Below are 18487 nucleotides of genomic sequence, written 5' to 3'. Positions count from 1 at the left end.
GTATAAAAATAATGCACAGAGGGCGGCCTAGTTTTAAGAGAGCCCATCCTTCATGTGGACGTCCTGGATCCAACCTTTCTGCACACATCCCAACCTCAGAAAGTGTCCTTGTGCAAACCCGTTAGTCCCCACAAACTAATATTGCTTTCTGTAGCAGAACGTGTGCTCTTCTTTGTAGGGAACAAGAGAAAAGACCAGGAGTTATTATCAAAATAAAGTTTTGGAACGACAAGACAGTTTTATTTGTTGCGTCTGATTGTTGGGTTTGCAGAGTACAATCTCGAGCCCTGTCAGGATCCTGGAACGCCTCGGTTCGGATGGCACACGGGGTCTAAGTTTGGCATCGGTGACTCGCTGGCGTTCTACTGCAATACTGGTTACCGTCTGCAGGGGGCGAAGGAAATCGTATGCTTGGGAGGTGGCCGCCGCATGTGGAGTGCCCCTCTGCCAAGGTGTGTGGGTACGTGGTCAGCTGCTTTTATTCTGTTTCCTTTCCTGTTTGTGTACATGCATTGCAGAATTTATCCAATGTCAGCCTTTAAATGTGTTTGGCACAGATATAAACTTTTTAGTAGACGTTTGAGAACTCAGTGGAATTGGATTTGCCTAAGTAGACTGCAATTATAAGCTCAGACCTGTGATTAACTACGAGGTTAGAGCTATCCTGGGAGATCTCTTTTTCATTGAAGGTTGCTCAAGGGCAGGTCAAGGGAAAAGAGCTTACAGACGATACCGCTGCTCATTGTAAGACTCCAGAGATGTAGAGAGTTCACAGCAGAGGTATTGTGTCTTTTAAACCGTCACAGAGCTCAACATGTTTTTGAGTTTTGATGCTCTCGTTGGCGCACATAAATCATGCAGAGAAATGCTCAACGTGTACTGATGTCCCTCCCAGTCAAAGTCTATCATTTGCTCCGTACTTGTTGATTCAGAGCAGTTAATTCTGGAAAGCAATCCTCTGCTGTTTAGTCTTGGCAAGAAAGGCAGTGGATGTTTTACATAGAGCATTTAATAGTCTACTCACAGTTTCATAATGTGTCAGTGCCAGTTGGTAATGATTATTATGACGCTAAAGTAATAAGAAGAGATGGGCACTTGGGATGAGTACGATCATCCAAATAAGACATTTGAATTATACCTTTATCTTTTTAGTAACCTGCTAATGAACCAGTTATGTGATGCCTATTAGTCTTAGTGAATTTATTCCAAATCCGTTCTTCCTGTGCATGTTGTTGTATAACTGATTGTGCCTGTTGTCTGTGTTTGTTTAATGCAGCGGAGTGTGGATCAACGGTCTCCAACAATGAGGGAGTTCTTTTGTCTCCAAACTATCCGATGAACTACGACAACAGCCACGAGTGTGTGTACAGCATCCAGGTCCAAACAGGCAAAGGCATTAATATCACCGCCAACACCTTTCAACTGGCACAAGGTGACATTCTCAAGGTAAAGACAAAGCAGTTGTATTTAACTGTAGACGGAAAATGGATCACAAACGAATAAACAGAGAGCTTGACGTTAGTCAAGTCAATTTGTGCTGTTGTTTTTTAATTGGCATTTAAGTTTTACAGCAAGGTTGTGGTGCTTTTTATTATGTGCAACATGGGAAACTAGAAAATGGATTTCGTGGGAAAGCACCGGGCAGAATGCAGAATTGTTTTGCCTTGGAAGTCAGAGCAAAGGCCAAGCAGCAGCAGCAGCAGTATCCCGTTAGGACAGAAAGTATTCATTTCTTTCCTCAAGGGCATTCTAACAGTTTTGGTAAGCACCGCAGATGTGATGTAAATGACTGTGTAGTTCCACTTCACATCTGGGATGGACTCTTTTTGGGATGCAGATGTCTTGTCTAATGCTCCAATTAACATCTCTGTAGCCTACTCTCTGTGTTTCTAGTAATGGAGTCGTCCAGACAGTAATCTCTTGTACTTAGGCATTTTGTGAATATTTGAAATGTGGAAAGACATGCTTAGGAAGAGAGCTAAATTGCCTTGAAGGAAAGGAAAAAAACAAAACAGGAGTGCCTCAGTAGTATTTCAAAGGCCGAACACGCAGCCTTTTATTTCATTTCTTGTTATTTCACAGATGTCAATCAGGAAGGATTAAATATACAGCTAGAAATTCGTGGTTGTAGATTCAAAAGGGTTCTTCTTCAACTTGTAATTTCCATTAGGTACAGAAATAAAATATATATATATATCTGTGATGAAAAAGAACAACAAACAAAAACATTAGAAATGCAATTAAGTTTTGTAAAAGTCTACAAAACCTTGAAAAACACCGCAAGTATCTTAATCGTTGCTTGGGGAATGGATAGTTTTTTAACGATTACTGGATTGTAGTATCGAATTATTGAAAAACACAATATTTGAGTAATATTAGCTCAAATACATCCAATAGCATAAAATGAAAACAAAAGATTTTTTATTTTGACGTTAATCAGATCAATGGGAAGAATTATAGTCACTCCAATTTAATTTTCACATCGCATTTAGGACATTGGTATTGCAATAGATATACCATGTGAAACAGGATGTATCGCACTAATAGCTCCTTTTTAATTGTTGCCCTCTTTCTTCAGTATTAATATTTACTTCCCAGTATAAGTGGAAAAACTGTCCTTGCTCCTTTCTGTCTCCGATTAGCTGTATGATGGTAAAGATGGTGCAGCTCCACTCCTTGGCACCTACACTGGCACCTTGATGCAGGGTCTGTCCCTCACCAGCACTTCCAACTATCTGTGGCTGGAATTCTACTCTGACGAAGAGACGACTGCAGCGGGGTTCCGGCTCATATACCACAGTAAGTCACATTTCATTTCCCTGGGGGAGGAGGGCCCTAAAGCTTTTCCAAATGAGTGAATTTAGCCTCACTTCAGGAGCCAGGCATTTCAAGTAGCAGAATTTAAAAGAAAATTTTAATTGACCCTCACCGTTCTTCACTGTGTCTTTCACTGTCAGGGTATCCATTAAACACAGCGTGGTGTTTCTGCTTCATTCCTGCAGAAAAATTTGCTTTTTTTCTTCCCTTCCGTTCTCTGCCTCTGTCTCCTCTCTCTGAATCCCTTTACCGTCTTTTATTTTTTTCTCCACTACTGCAATTAGTGTCCATGCCTGCCTAACTGTACCTTGTTAAAACAGGTGAATTATTGTTGGGACTGTTTGAAATCACTGCGCCTGTGTGTGTGTATTAGCAGTGTGTATGTGCGTGCACTGTAAACAGTGTGTGCCTCTACATATGCGTGACTGCATGTTTGTATTGAAAGTTTCGGACACTGCTGTAAGTGGGCCAGTAATAGATGGGTTTTGTTTCTGCCCCTAATTGGCTTGCTGACTGTGTGTTGTTGCTAACCATTTCTAATTTATTATTGTGACGAGAGAATGTTTTGGTGACACTGCATTTTGCCATCCAATTTAAAGTGTTTTTGTGTTTCACCTGCAATTGTGCTCTTTGAATTCTTTTGGTTTAGCCGTGGGTTTTCTAAGTCAGAATTCAACATACTGTAGTTGGCGGAAGTTCTGTTTTGACTTCTAAACAGTTTTGAACTTTTCAACAGTTTTTAAAGTTTTGGGCTAACTTACAGTTACTAGCCTGCAATTTTTACTGTGTGATAATTACACTAAATGTGCCAGGTACTTGCAGTAAAGCTATAAATTCTTTACAAGAGAATGCAGTTCAGCAAGGATTTAAGGATTTAGATCCAAACAGACTTGCAAAGCTAAAAACAAAGTGTACATTTTTAAAAACGTGCGCTCATTTGCAACAGTAAATAAATTGGCATCTGTATTTAAATATAATTGCAATTAGTTTAATTACAAGCTGCCTTTTGAGTTACAGAATAAGCCATAATTGTCACATAATTGGATTTCCTCTGTAATATTTATTCCAAGGGATGTGCACAAAATGAAAAGCGTAATGTAAGCTAGCGCCCTTTATCCATCTGACAATGCAGTCTTTACATGGTCTTTTCTACCACAATGAATAGCCCTTTTCAACCTGGAGAGGACTGACTGATGTATGAACAGCAAGAGGGCAAGGAGAAGGTGGGACATGGTCACCTTAAATCTTGTGTGAACATGAAATCTGATCATGTTTTCATGACACTTCTACCAAAAGTGCTGAGGTAATTTTCTAAATGTGAGCAGTAACTGCTGGAGATTTATACTGGGCATGACACTTGTAATACTACCATAACATCTGGCATGGGCATGGACCTTGCTGAGAGAAGAGACCATAAATCAGCACTGCTGGGTTTATGTGCGGCCACTGTTGCTGCATAGCAGAACACTTACGTTTAGCACCTGAAAGAGAGGAACATATATAAAGGCCACGGTCAAGTTCAAGCACGGGGAGCTGAAGAGTTATTGCAACATTTTCTTGTTTGTGACCTGTTTATGTAATTTATCCTGAAATACCCCACAGTGTTCCTAAGGGATGGGCTGTTTCTCAGTTGTAATAAATGTCCACACTTGATTGAACTTTTAATTGCAAATGTCTAATTGTGGTCTGTGCAAAAGGAATCTTTTATTACCAACTAATATAATGGGACTGTACGCCCTCATCTGTGCTCAACCGGAAATTAATTCTCGAAGCTCAATCAATACCTCTTTACAATACAAATAAATGAAGAAATGGCACTGTTTTACCGAATGACTTTCCTCCAGGGTTAGTTCAATGTTAATACGTAGTTCTGTGTTAGTTTGTGTTAATGGTCTTCACATTATGTCGTTCTTCTTGCCAGGTTTTGAGCTGTCCCACTGCGATGATCCAGGTGTGCCGCAGTTTGGCTTCAAAATCAGTGACCAGGGTCACTTTGCTGGAAGCGCCATCACATTTGGCTGCGACCAGGGTTACACTCTGCATGGCAGCGGCATACTGAAGTGCATGACTGGTGAGAGAAGAGCCTGGGACAACCTCCTGCCATCATGTATAGGTAAACCTTTCTCGCTAGGTCGATGCGCTACTTTTTTCTGCCAGATTTTTTGGTAGAAGATACTGTATCTGTCATGTGGTCCACCTCTGTTTCACACTGGTTGTAGCTTATATTATTATAGTATTTAGAACAGGCCTGCTGTCAACATCGTTCAGCTAGGTGTTAATCCTCAGGATTTATCTCAATATGATTTCTAGTCCATTGAACTGCACTGAAAGAAGATACACTGCTTGTCATATTATAAGATATAACAATATAATCACCCTGATGTGTTTTTTGTGAATCATTGATCGCTTTGTGTTTTTGATGCACAACTGTCTGTATGGAACTAATCGTTCCATACAGAGCACCATAGTGGAGAAGACTGGATCCCTGTTCAGATTCCACTGTTGCTCTGATTCAATTTCATTTTCAGACTATGTAATTTAAATGTTTTAATCAACAAACTATTTATCACACAATTTCTCGAAGAAAAGGCATAATTATCAGAGTATTTGTATCATACTTAGTCATGGACATGAAAAACAGTCTTGGCTGTGCTTTCATATTCAGAACATGCTGAGACAGAAAGATAGAGAAATGATAAAGCTATTACCTGCATGCTGCTCGAGACTGCAAGGTGTTGTGAAGCAGTGTCTGCTTCTTGATGCCTCGCAGTGATGGATTAGGGTAAAAAATGATTTACAAATTCCAGACGTGTGCAAAATTGCACTTTAAATGCCACCGTGTTCTATTGCCTTTTTCCGAGAGACATTGTGGTATGTTCAATAAGATGACCTCAGAAAAATCAGTCTATTGATTAACTGTTTAACAGTGCTAGATCACTGCATGATCAATACCAATAGTGAGCTCTTTATCTGTGAGCTGAATGTGAAGTGGACTTTCCAGCCTTTTCTCCAGGGCCACATCCTGGCTCCTGTCAAGGACTTTTAAATTTGCCCAGTGTTATGATACTGATTATAGCCCACCACCGTAGCAATCTAATGCAATTTTCCTATTAATTAAGTGCTGTTTATTTTGTAATATGGATGGCAAGATGGTAACCAGGGGAGGTACAACATAGAGTGGATGATAAAATATTCCTTTAGTCATTAACATTTGTAGCAGTGTCCTCCCTGCAATGCCCAGCCTATATATTCTCTGGACATGGTCTCTTTAAAGTTAATTAATGACAGCAGTAGGAGGGATATAGTGCTTAGGGACAAAACAAGTATTGCATCTTTGAGTGCGATTACCTGTTTGCATTGTTCATTTTTGACTTCAACTTTGCTTATTGTAGCATCTGAGCCACAGTGACCTCGTATTTGTTTTTTAGTTCCAAGTTATGTACATTAGCTGTACATTAGTGCAGTTGTGTTAATTTTCTGTGTTCATGCAGCCGAGTGTGGTGGCAGCTTTAAGGGTGAGTCAACTGGGAGGATCCTCTCTCCTGGATATCCCTTCCCATATGACAACAACCTGAGATGCACCTGGACAATTGAGGTGAACTCTGGGAACATCGTCAGGTAACTCCAGTTGATAATATGTGTACTTGCATTAATATACTGTACTGTAAATCCAGTAGGAAATGAAAAATTGTTTGCTATTGTATTCATATAGTGCTGCGCCATTTATAACTGTGTAGACAATCATTATAACTGAGGATGTTTTAATTAAGATGTGCAATGATTTATCAAAATATGCAAATTGTGGCGAGGAAAAAAACACAGAGTTGGGCCTTTAAATTATTAATCCTATAAAGAAACTTTATATTAGGAGTAAGTTTAAATCAACAAAGGCAGAGTAGAACCCTCAGTGGATTTGTGTGATTGACATTATCCAGAAACACAGTTCATACAAAATAATATACACATGGCCTAAAACCGAACTGTTGGAGCTGATTTAAATGCATTCTAAATTAACTGAGGTCATCTAACTTGACATCCTAAAATGTTTTCATGAGATATTGTAAAGTTCAGTTAGGTTTTAAAAAATGAAAAATTATCTTGTAAAGTCCGTTGTCATCAAGAGAAACAGCCTGCAGCAGCTCCATTATCAGTGACTGGGAGAGGGACTTTGTAGACACCGTGACAGCACCCAGGAGAGTTTTCCTGGGACATAGAAGCATTTTTTTTTTTTTTGGTTGAGAGCTCCTCGTATTACTGTGAAATAAAACCCATTTGGGCTTAGAGGTCGAAGTAAACATGGTATGATTTCATAAAGTCAGCGACACATTCTTTGTCAGAAGGGCTGCTGCAGGCCATCTCTTGATTAGACTGCAGATAAGTCTGTGGTCTCTTACTGTATTTCTAACTTTGGCAGAAATTGATTGATGACACCAAATCTCAGCTGAAATGCCCAAAAGCATCGAGACACTCGAGATAGATTTCTCTTTTGAGTGTAATTTAATCACGCCAAGTTCAGCATTTTGCTTGGTTTCTTAGGAACATTTGTCATATTTGGAATGCAGGATTGTGCAAGTGAATGCTACCATTATCAATTCAACGAAACAAATACATAAACTGCTATGTACAGGAAGAACCAGTCTTATTTTAGTGTCACTGCCCATATGCAAAGTAATACAAGGATTTGACTGAAAATGACAGAACTGAACTCAACAATCTCTTTTATTGACCCTTTTTCAGCCTCCAGTTTCTTGCATTCGACACAGAAGCATCTCATGACATCCTGAAGGTCTGGGATGGGCCTCCAGAGAACGAGATGTCTCTGAAGGAGGTTAGCGGCTCGCTGCTGCCTGAAGGAATCCACTCCACTCTAAATGTAGTCACTATTCAGTTCGAGACTGACTTCTACATCACCAAGTCTGGGTTTGCTATTGACTTCTCAAGTGAGTACATCCTTCCAACTCTGTGGTTTATTCTGACCATATATTGTCATCATTTGCTTGGTTTTAGTGAAAGCTGCACTGAAGAATTAAAAATCACCAGGCTTATTATGTAGATTATATTCAAATGTACGGTTATGTTGACATTGTATACATTTTTTCACAATGTAATGATTGAAATTTTCCTGATTTCATTACATAAAGAAGTATACACATAAGTATGTTGAATTTTAATGTGATTAATTCTGTCCTCTTCCTTTCTTGTTCTGTGAATCTGTATTTTGCATCATCTCTTATCTCTTCATGAGCAATGAAAAGCCCAAATATTTTACAATTCACTCGTCTCTTTTTTGCAACAATTGCTGCTGTGATTCTCATACAGTTTTGTTTTCTCTTGATGATTAGTGTCAAAATTAAGCACCTTAAAAAATACAAAACAAAAAGCTCTTTTTCGGATGAGTTTGTAAATGCTTTTGTTTCTTTAGCAGTCATGGGAGTCTAATGTTAAATCAATTACACAGGATTCACAACCCTGCAAAATGTGATCGATTCTGTAGATTCGTACTGTACTTAAATACCTCGTCTGCCTGAGGCTACTGATTTTCAGATTCAAAGAAGAAATATGGGCGAAAGAAAGATAATAACAGTAGTCTTGTCAGGCTGCCCTCAGTTATTGTATTGATAATACAGTACTGTAAAATATACCTTTATTGTAGCTTACACTTCATGTGAAAGTGGAAATCTCTTCCACAAGCTACACAATAGAAGAGCCAAATATAAAATCTGGTTTTGTGAAGTGAAACAGCTGCATCTTGTGGATAGTAACCATAATTCTAAGGATAAAGTTATATTTATATGGATCTTCTATGTAGAACTGGGGTTAAGTGTCTATTTGTTCAAATCCCATGTTTCATCGATACGAAATACACAATTATTCACTGATTATTTTTGCCTGCGCTTTGAAATCACATCATTAAATGAATGCTATGTACAGAACAATGTCATCTATTAATCACGTCACATACAACGTTATCAGCATTATGTTTTTACCATATTCTTCTTGGTATATTTTGTTAGATATATTTGTAGTTTGGAAGAAAAAGCTGCAAAAAAGTTAACAGTGTTAAGTCTCTCAATGAAGTCTGTTGAGATGGAATATTTGAAGAATCCATCAGATTTTAGCAGATCATTCTCGATGCTCTGGGCTGCTGCACAGCTGCTTTTTAGGGAGACAGATTAGGAAAACATGGCAGGGTTTTGATATCAGTTAGCAATCTGCTCTATGCTGTAACTGAGTTTGAGCTACAGTTTCTGCCTAACAGCTGTCTAACTTCTGATGTGAAATACTGTGCTCCTATACATGTTCTCTGTTACACTTATTGATTACCTCTATGTGAGTTCCAAGTGAGAATCTGTAATGCATGTTTGAATCGTGTGTGTGTGTTGTGTTAAACCTTCAGGTTCGCTTGCGACAGCCTGCAGAGATCCAGGTATTCCCATGAATGGCAGTCGCAACGGAGAAGGGCGGGAGCCCGGCGACTCTGTGACCTTCTCTTGTGATCCAGGATATGAATTGCAGGGAGAGAGCAGAATCACCTGCATCCAAGTGGAAAATAGATACTACTGGCAACCCAGCCCTCCAAGCTGCATCGGTGAGAGGGAGGGAGATAGTGTGAGTTAGAGAGAAGGGGGGATGTGTAGAGAAGATACAGGCAGAGATGGACTGAAGGAGGAGGGAGTCTGTCTATTACATGGCTGCAGCCGAGACTATAATTCTTACTCACTGATGTCTAAATAATATGTGTAGGATCAACAAGACTTTTCAGATATGTTTGACTTGCTGCCGGCTCTCATGTGGACAAATCCGCTACTGTTGTTGGTTAAAGAGGAAGTTGTCCTCTACAGCCTCCCAACACATTGTCTTATTAGAGCTTAACAGCTAATTATTTAAACAATGTAATTAGAAATGATTACCCAAGCAAGTCTTGAGAAACGTAGATATTCTTGAGTTGCTGCCAACTGGTCGAACACAGCTTTTTTTTTCTTTTTTCTTTTTGCCAGGAAAGACGACGAGTGTAATTACAAGATCACAGTTTAGCGTTATGTAATGGCCCTAGTAACAAATTGGTATGACTTGAAAACTGGATATAAATGTCAGCTGTTCTTACCAAACTAAAGAAAAGCAACACAGTCACGATTGTGAACACTTTGTCATAATTGGAGCTGTTAGTTTATTAAACAAATTCAACAAATGACAAAGCAGTTTGTCATTATTTAGGCACAAAGAAGATTGCTTGACATGGTGAGACACTAAAAAATGTCATTAAAATCACATAAACACAATCTTATCAGTTCAATTGCAGCGAAGACAGTCCTGTATTTTTTACTTACCAGTTTGATTGTTTAGTTTATCTGCTACATTCTTCTGGTCCCAGTGAGATCCAGGAGTTTTGTACTGAAGCAACAATTGGCTGGAAAAAATTGCAAACTAACTCAATAAAGAGGCAATAAAAATATGTTCAACCTTTAGGCATCTGTCTCTTTGAAAAGTTACAAAAGACTGAACTGAAGCCATTATAATCAATTTTGAGAAGCAGAAGCTGTTGCTTTGGTAATTTCTAGTTGGAAAATATTCCTTTTTGTGATAAAATTATATATTTGTCCTCCGTATTTATCTTATTTTATGCGACTGAAAAATATAACTGCACAAATGATATTTTTTTATTGATGTATCTTCTGAGGTTGTTGAACTGACTCATTGAACTGAATAACATACCTCAAATGTCAGAAAAACAGCTAATGTAATCATAATGCAGAGATAAAATAGTCCATTGTAATGCACTGATTCTTGGCTCGATGTCTCTGCAGTACCTGATTCATTGTGCTGTTGGAGGCCAGCAAAGGTTATAGAATTTGAGTCATTTATATTTAATCACCTACATGCGCTCATTCCTTAGCCGTTAAAACTCAATTCAGCCTACCTGAAGACGTTTGCGCTAACACTGAAAGACTTTTCGGGCATACTGTGTCTTTCTCATCTGTCTCACCTTCCTTTTTTTTTTTCCTTAATCTATTCAGCTCCGTGTGGTGGGAACGTGACTGGGTCTTCTGGATTCATTCTCTCTCCCAACTACCCACATCCCTACCCACACAGCAAAGACTGTGACTGGCTCATTGCAGTTCACTCGGACTATGTCATTTCCTTGGCTTTCATCAGGTAATATGACCACATTGTACTACAAAACCCAGAAGTTGATCATTTAAGGTATTCAAAACCATTATTAGGAAAGGAATCTGTGAATTTGAGTTTTTCACAGAGTATGAACAGCCAGGCAGATTTAAAAAACACCAAGGATGTTGAAAAACCAGTTTTGTCCCTAAAGTGCATGGTCCGGTAGCTTACAAGATGAAGCTTTCCCTAAACCTGTGGTAACCTGCCTGAAACAGAATGGACTCAGTTCTCGGTGGATGCACAGCAGCTCAGGTTGTGCCATGGAATTGCTTGTTTTCTGCAGTGGAACCAGCTATAGCATCATAGTATTGAGCAGAGCTGGCCATGTGTGTGAAGCAGAGGGCCTGAGCGTGAGTCCAGGTGTGTTGGGAGATAGTGGGAAGGCAGCAATGCCTCTGTGGACTTCTAGAAGTCAAGTATTCCATCCACTTGATGGAAATGTGGTGAAAGTGGATGATTTCAAGATTTCCGTGAGTACTATATGGCAGACTTGTGATATGAGTGCAGCTCATTTCCTGTGCTGAACGATAGTCAGACCTTAAGCTCTACATTATTAATTGAAATCTAAACATATGTAGCAGAAATACCAACAGAGCATGCTCACTGATATGCCTGAGGGCAGTTTTCATGGGCAGTCTTCTTTTGACTATTGAGTCTTATTTTTATCGTCATTTCATGAGGGGTTGGAGAAGCAGCAGAGGTGTACTGGCTCCGTCTGTACTCCCACACATTTTGCCTGTTCTCGAGGTGAAGGAGAAAAAGTGGCCATGTTTCTTTTTCAACTTTGTCCTTCAAAACAAACATCTAATAGAGTTGGCACAATGCTGGTTTATCTCTTGGGAATGCAAAATGAAAGGATGGAGTTATGATTTTAAATTGGAGTTGCCTTGATCCAACTCAAATGCAATTATCTCCAAGCTATTTACATTTTTGTCATAAACCATGCTCATTATTTTGAAAACAAATGCTCCTCTCTCTCTCTCTCACTGCAGCATGTGATTTGATATACAGCGCTACAATATGAAACGATCTTTTCACACTGCATTGCCATTGCCGTCTGGGAAGATTTTGTGCCACCGCAGTGTCACAACAATTTAATCTCTTCTCACCTCTTGGGGGAGATATCTTTTTTTATCTCTTTGTCTGTAGATGCAAAACAAATCGCTTGGCATGACTCACTTCTAGCCTTGCAGTGCGCACTCTCATTTTGAAACCCTAATGCATTCTACAGCTTGCATACAATCTGTACAATCTGGTGGTTAATACTTGGCAAAATAGTAACTGTTTTATCTTTCGTTTGTCCGTTTCTTTCGCTTGTCACAGCTTCAGTATTGAGCCCAACTATGATTTCTTGTACATCTATGATGGACCAGACAGCAGCGCTCATCTGATTGGCAGTTTTCAAGACAGTAAACTTCCGGAGAAGATCGAGAGCACTTCCAACTTCATGTACTTGGCATTTCGTAGCGATGGCTCTGTGAGCTACACTGGCTTTCATTTGGAATACAAAGGTACAAACAAGGCCGGTGCAAGTGGGATTCTGCTTGTTTTTCCACTGAATATGTTGATATGTTGCAGCAGGAGGTTTGGTTTGGTACATAAATACATGAGTTAGATGCCATTTCTTTGAAGTGGGATACTGTACGCAATTACTTTTTGCATTTTGATACCAGCTGTTAGACCAGCTTAATATTTACTATTTATCATTTCCTCATGTTTACCATATTAATTAGTTTTTTTTTTTAATAGAGTAGTTTTGTTAAATCACACAGACCCTTGCATCTGCGTAAGAGTTTATGCCTGTATGCTTAACTTGAAACTTCTCAACTTTTAGACAGTTGTCAGTTGCAAAAAGATTTGCTTTTTCTTTGATTGGCAGCAAAACTGCGGGAGGCGTGTTTTGATCCGGGGAATGTGATGAATGGCACTAGAATGGGTACTGACTACAAGCTGGGATCTATGGTGACATTTCATTGCGAGGCCGGCTACCTGCTGCGGGGCTATTCTACTCTGACATGTGTCATGGGCAACAGCAAGAGACCAGAGTGGGACAGAGCCAAACCAAGCTGTCAAGGTAAGAGGCAGCATTCTGGCAGTAACAGAAGGCCTGAGCAGCAAAGCACTGCACTCCAGCTGTTTGGTCAATATTTGATACTGTATGATAGCAGGAAAGAGCTGTGTTAAACAGAGCTGAAGTGTGCTGCTCATTACTCTTGTTGAATGCAAGAAGAACAAACTCGAACTACAGAATTCTGTTACTGATACAAATAATATAAACATGGTAATTTTATGTCTATAGAATTAATTAACATTCTATAGACATAGAAAATGAACGTTTATATTATTTACCACATACTAAGTTATGTTGTTCCTCATCGTCCCAAAGCTTAGTCTGTAACTAGTGCCCATGTACAGAAAAACACAGAATGTACTCCTGTAAGGTTGTGTTTGGATTTCAAAAGGTAAATTACATTCAGTATGGAAAAACTTTCAAAAATATGTCAGCATTCATACCACTGGCCCTTCTCTACAGTGCTCAGTCAAATAAAAAATATAGTTCTCAGTGGATCAAGTTTATTTAATCACATCTTTTCTTTGTCCTTTCACACATAAAACACCGACAGCTACAGAATAGGTTTGCCAGATCTTACGATAGAAACAAGCAACCAGCTCTATGGAAACAAGCCCAAAACGCAGTCAACATAAAAATTTTGAAATACTTAAATTTTTCAATTCTGATTGTAATAAAAGACATAATATGCATTATGTATAAGCATCAGTAAAGAAGAAACTACACTTCAGAAAACAAGCCTAAAAATCTACAACCTGCGACTGATGAGATTTGCAAGCGACTTTACAGAAAACTAGCCCAAAGTTGCTTATAATAAGCAGACTTGGCAACACTCCTCCAGATTCTACATATGCACATATTATTTAAGGTTGCTGATTGATTACCCCATTAATCCAAAAATAAACTTACCTAAAGCATAAAACCTTCTAATTAATGTACGCAGAGTAAAAGAAATGGTTGGTGAACAAAAGCAGTGCTATTCATTGTATGCACGGCCCTGACTACACAAAAAGTAAGGAGACCTTAATAGCAGAGTAAAATAACAGAAACTAATTACTGAAAGTAGAAAAGCTTAAATGTTTCTTTTGTGTATCAAGTCTACTAGTTCTGTAGAATGTGTTAACTAAAAGTAGTTAAATCAACCTCTTAACTTAAAGTGGTTGAAAAATAGTCAGTTTTGTAGTTTAGTTAATCCATTTCATGTTTTTTTTTTTTTTTTGCTATGAACATAATATACAAGTTATTTTAAGGCCAGTTCTGCAGTGTATGGGTGTCATAGAGCATTGAATCGCAGTGTTAAGAAAAAAAAAATCATAACTACCCAGTGCTCCTCCCTCTGGTAGCTTTACACCATTTTCAGTATTTGTCAAAGTATTTAATGTGCCAAGGTTAAATTAGAATTCGGCTCTCATTTCCAGCAGTGGGGAACCGGAGCACCAACCCTCACACCAGGGAGCTATTCATTACGTTTACTGTTGGCACCTGTGTAACTTAACAGAGCAGCCCTGCAGTTATGTGTTTTACCAAAGGGTCCATCAGCATCTCTCCGTTAAGCATTTTCACTTTGAGACCAAATTTGAACTGATGACTTAACTGTCTAAAGGCCAAATGTAGTGGGTTCAGCTGCCCCAGCAAATGGCTATGCCCTGCACTTTTACTTTATTTAGCAATTAGCTGAAATTGACAGTGTTTCCCAAACAAGCAATGCATGTCAACTTTAGTGACCCATAATATCACATCACAAAGACTGTATACTGGCAATTATAATGTCAAGAAAGTGCAGCACTCATATGCAGAAGGTATGCTGCCACCATTGTTTCTTTTTTTACCACAGAACATTGAGAAATTTTTTCATGGCACTAGAACTACCTGCTGAGTACATTACCTGCCCTCAGCTCTTTAATGATGACAATTGATTATTTTCACAAGCAATTATACGATTATTCTATCTTTAACAATTATTAAGTCTATAAAATGTAACTACATATGTACATTATGTAATTTTGCATAGCGCAAGGTGACTTCTTCAAATATTTACTAATTTACCAACAGTCCAAAACATTCAGTATATTATTATATAAAAGCATCCAAGTTTCATGTTATAAATCACTGGAACCACTAAATATTTTGCCTAATAATGGCTACTGCAATGATACAAAACTGTCTGATACTGTGAAAATAGTAGCTTTTTTTAATCAGCCAATTATTTCATTATCTAATTGTTGCAGCTCTAAGCCAAAGTTAAAGGCACCTTGTGGAGCTAGCAGTACGATGGAGCAATGCTTTATAATTGGATTTTCATTGTACTTGTATGTGCAAAAGATTGCAGATGGATGTATGAGGCATGATTCACAGACTTGCTGCCAGTTTCACACAGTTCTCCTCAATAGTGCTTGGTACAGTGTTTTTATTTATCTAAATATATGTACAGAAAGATGAAAAATATGTGCCTATCCATCATATCAACTGCCTCAAAATTCTGTCATTAGAATGCTGGTAGATTAATGCTTCCATTATCTCCCTTGTCTGTCAAAATCAAGAGGACTGAAGGGCTGTGTCAGTATCATTCAGATATAATCAGTTCAAAATCCTAAAACACTGGATCTGCTATATTTGCAGCTCTTTTTTGTAATGATGCAGAATTCAAACATTTTGAGAGACATGTCACATGAAAATGTTGTTGGTGTTTAGACTTTTGAATCCTATTTACAACTTAATTCTCAGTTTATGCAGGGATGTGGATGGATTTCAATTATACCTCAAGTTTTTTTTATAAGCACTCAGGTTGTCCCTGAATATCAGTCCTTTACAGAACACAAAGTGATTGGTTTCCCACTATACGTGTTCCTCCGTAGAGCTTCTCTCCGCTGTCACAGGGAAACCATTAAAGCCTATCTTGAGATTCCTTCCTTTTCTTGGTGCTGCTCTCACCTGCTGCAGATTGGCAGTGCTCTGTGCTCTCCTTCCTGCCAGCAGCAGCATTCTCAGATTCCTCACCCACCACAAAACAGTCTCCTAGTCTGTCTGACAAATCAGCTTGAATTAGAGTCCCACTTGCTGTCTTCACATATGTTTGATTACATGCCTCTCGCTACTCCCGACAACCAAATGCAGATAAATTGCTGATCCATCTTTACCACCTTTGCTCGTCTCTCATGTGCTGCTTGATGAAACAACAGTGACATGTGCATTGTGTGGGCCACGGAGGATGCAGAGCAGCTGGTGACAGCTTCCCTTCGACAAATGAGTGTGTGTTTGTTTACAGGCGAGGCTCCCCCACCTGATGGTTGGTCCGTGAGGTCTGAGGTAACTGCGTTAGAGCTCCTCATGGCAAATTAGGTACATCATTAACAGCTTAAGATAGGACTCTGAGATGCGACGCAGGTGCAGGACAGACCACAGGTTATATTAATGAACCTACTCGCCAACTGAGTGTCTGCAGTAGCAAGTAAAAGTTTAGGACATACAAGCTTGCAGGGGTATGACATTTGGTTGGACCTAATAGTTTACAAAGACAGGTGCTGGTTTCTTGCTGTGTGTTTAGCAATGTGAACTGAATTACTGTGCATTACTCTTTTTAAAAATACAATCTATTGAGTTAAATTATAAGCAAAATCTACCAACGTCACAAAAAAAACAACTAAACTCCCGACAGAAAAGATATTTCAGGCAAAAGAGTTAAATGTGAATCTCTCTAAGCATGCTTCTCAGTGATACATGCCGATTAAAGTCACAGGCGTGTCGGCCTTCTGTGATTGTATGCTTTGTTGACTGATGCTTTTACATATTTTAAGGGCTAAAAGTACTTTTTCTTGCAGGTTGTTTCCCTGTTGGGTTCAAATTTTGTACAAACAACGCTTTCCTTTTGAAAATAGCTCCAAAATGTCTCAAATGTTGAATTATTTTTGTACTCTGGTCAAAACTAAATTTGTCAGCAGCTGAAAGTTCCAAGGTGACTTTCATTACATTTTGTGATACGAACTGCTTACCTTGCGCTTGTTCCAGTTAAAATGGACTGGCTGATTGTATTTTATTGCCTTGTTTCCCCAGGTATTATCAGCTGGTTGTTTCACATTTGCTAACTGTGCTTGTGTTGCTTCCCTTCCCATCTGCACAGCTCCCTGTGGAGGCCACTTCACAGGTTCAGAGGGAACTGTGCTGTCCCCAAACTACCCGCATAATTACACCCGAGGCCAGAGCTGTGTCTACGACATCTTTGTCCCAGGAGACTTTGGTAAGCATTTCAAGCATAACACATTGTGAGGAAAATTGTGCTCATATTCTGTTAAACCGCCGCTGCGTAAAGCCCATATGTGGTATAGTTGTCCTGAAATAATTTTCCTTCAAAAATGAAGCCAAAAGAAGAGGCTAAGTGATAATTGTTTTGTCTTTTCTTTGAGGTTTCAGTTAATAATGAGGACAGGCTTCCTCTCAAATCTGGTCAGAGGTTACGATGTTGTACCAAACAAAATGATCAGACTTGCATTATTCATTTCCCTGTCGAGCTTATTTTGTGTTTCATGCATTTCAGTGCTTTGTACGTTTGGATAGGGATGTCTGATGCTTACAGCCACTGACACTCAAGTTAAATGCTTGTCTGCTGCTCCAGTAATATTAAATTCATGTAGACGAGGGTGATATGTAAAAGTGAATTTGCAGAGAATCGAGCTGGTAGTTGAAAAATAGCCAGTGAGTGAAGGCAACTGCTTATATGTGTCTAATGAAAGCTTATTTAATCAATACATACATGTTAGAATTCCACAGCGACACGTTGCTGCACGTCTTCTGGCTGCTCTCCACTCTCACATATGAGTTGAAATGCGACATGAAGAATGGCAGTATTTGCGCTCTTGTAAGAGGTGTAAAAGCTGAATAGAATCAGGGCAAACAAAAATTGATCGTGTTGACATGAAAAATGCTCTGCACTGTAGGTAATGGAGAGGAAGGTCAAGCAGCTAGGGGAATAGATGGAGCAAGCAAATTCTCTGGTGCTCAGTTTATCCAAGCGCCTCTCTATATACATAATTCAGCAAAGATTTCTGGAAGACCTTGATGCGTTTCTGCTCAACATTCCATGTTGGTCATAAAGAGCTGTGGAAATGTAGGCAGACGTTTTGTTTTTTTTTTTTTCCCTGTAAAGCCGCATGCTTATGAAACACAGATTAATCCCCTGTGTGATGATGCAGTCCAACAGTTTACATCCTCTGTTGTCATCTCCTGCTGCTCACCGGGTCCAGGAACCCACAGGTCTTTTTATTAATAAATATTGCATGCAAATGCAGCCTTTGCTTAAACTGCCAGCAAAAGCTTAATGGAGTGTGGAAGTCGCCAAGCAACATTCCCATCTGGGCCTATGAATTTATTCCATGGAGTGTCGAGACAGAGGCTATTGAGAAGTCTCACTGATGAACACAAGTGTGGCTTGAAGGA

At 39.1% G+C, this 18487-nt stretch overlaps 1 protein-coding gene across 3 annotated transcripts in view; it reads left to right on the top strand.

Annotated features, from left to right (window-relative positions):
- Positions 1-18487, top strand: part of LOC111562513 (CUB and sushi domain-containing protein 3) — a 233827-nt gene that overhangs the window by 100819 nt on the left and 114521 nt on the right. For all 3 annotated transcript variants that reach the window (XM_035943940.2, XM_023261087.3, XM_055013779.1), the window contains 11 exons: positions 272-460; positions 1277-1446; positions 2643-2799; positions 4739-4930; positions 6309-6435; positions 7555-7757; positions 9215-9406; positions 10833-10971; positions 12310-12497; positions 12866-13060; positions 17175-17291. In XM_035943940.2, the coding sequence (XP_035799833.2) occupies positions 272-460; positions 1277-1446; positions 2643-2799; positions 4739-4930; positions 6309-6435; positions 7555-7757; positions 9215-9406; positions 10833-10971; positions 12310-12497; positions 12866-13060; positions 17175-17291 (1869 nt within the window). The remainder of the gene's footprint in view (positions 1-271; positions 461-1276; positions 1447-2642; positions 2800-4738; positions 4931-6308; positions 6436-7554; positions 7758-9214; positions 9407-10832; positions 10972-12309; positions 12498-12865; positions 13061-17174; positions 17292-18487) is intronic.

Source organism: Amphiprion ocellaris, chromosome 9 (assembly GCF_022539595.1).
Source record: "Amphiprion ocellaris isolate individual 3 ecotype Okinawa chromosome 9, ASM2253959v1, whole genome shotgun sequence".
Classification (NCBI taxonomy): domain Eukaryota; kingdom Metazoa; phylum Chordata; class Actinopteri; family Pomacentridae; genus Amphiprion; species Amphiprion ocellaris.
This window is presented reverse-complemented; position numbering and strand designations above follow the sequence as displayed.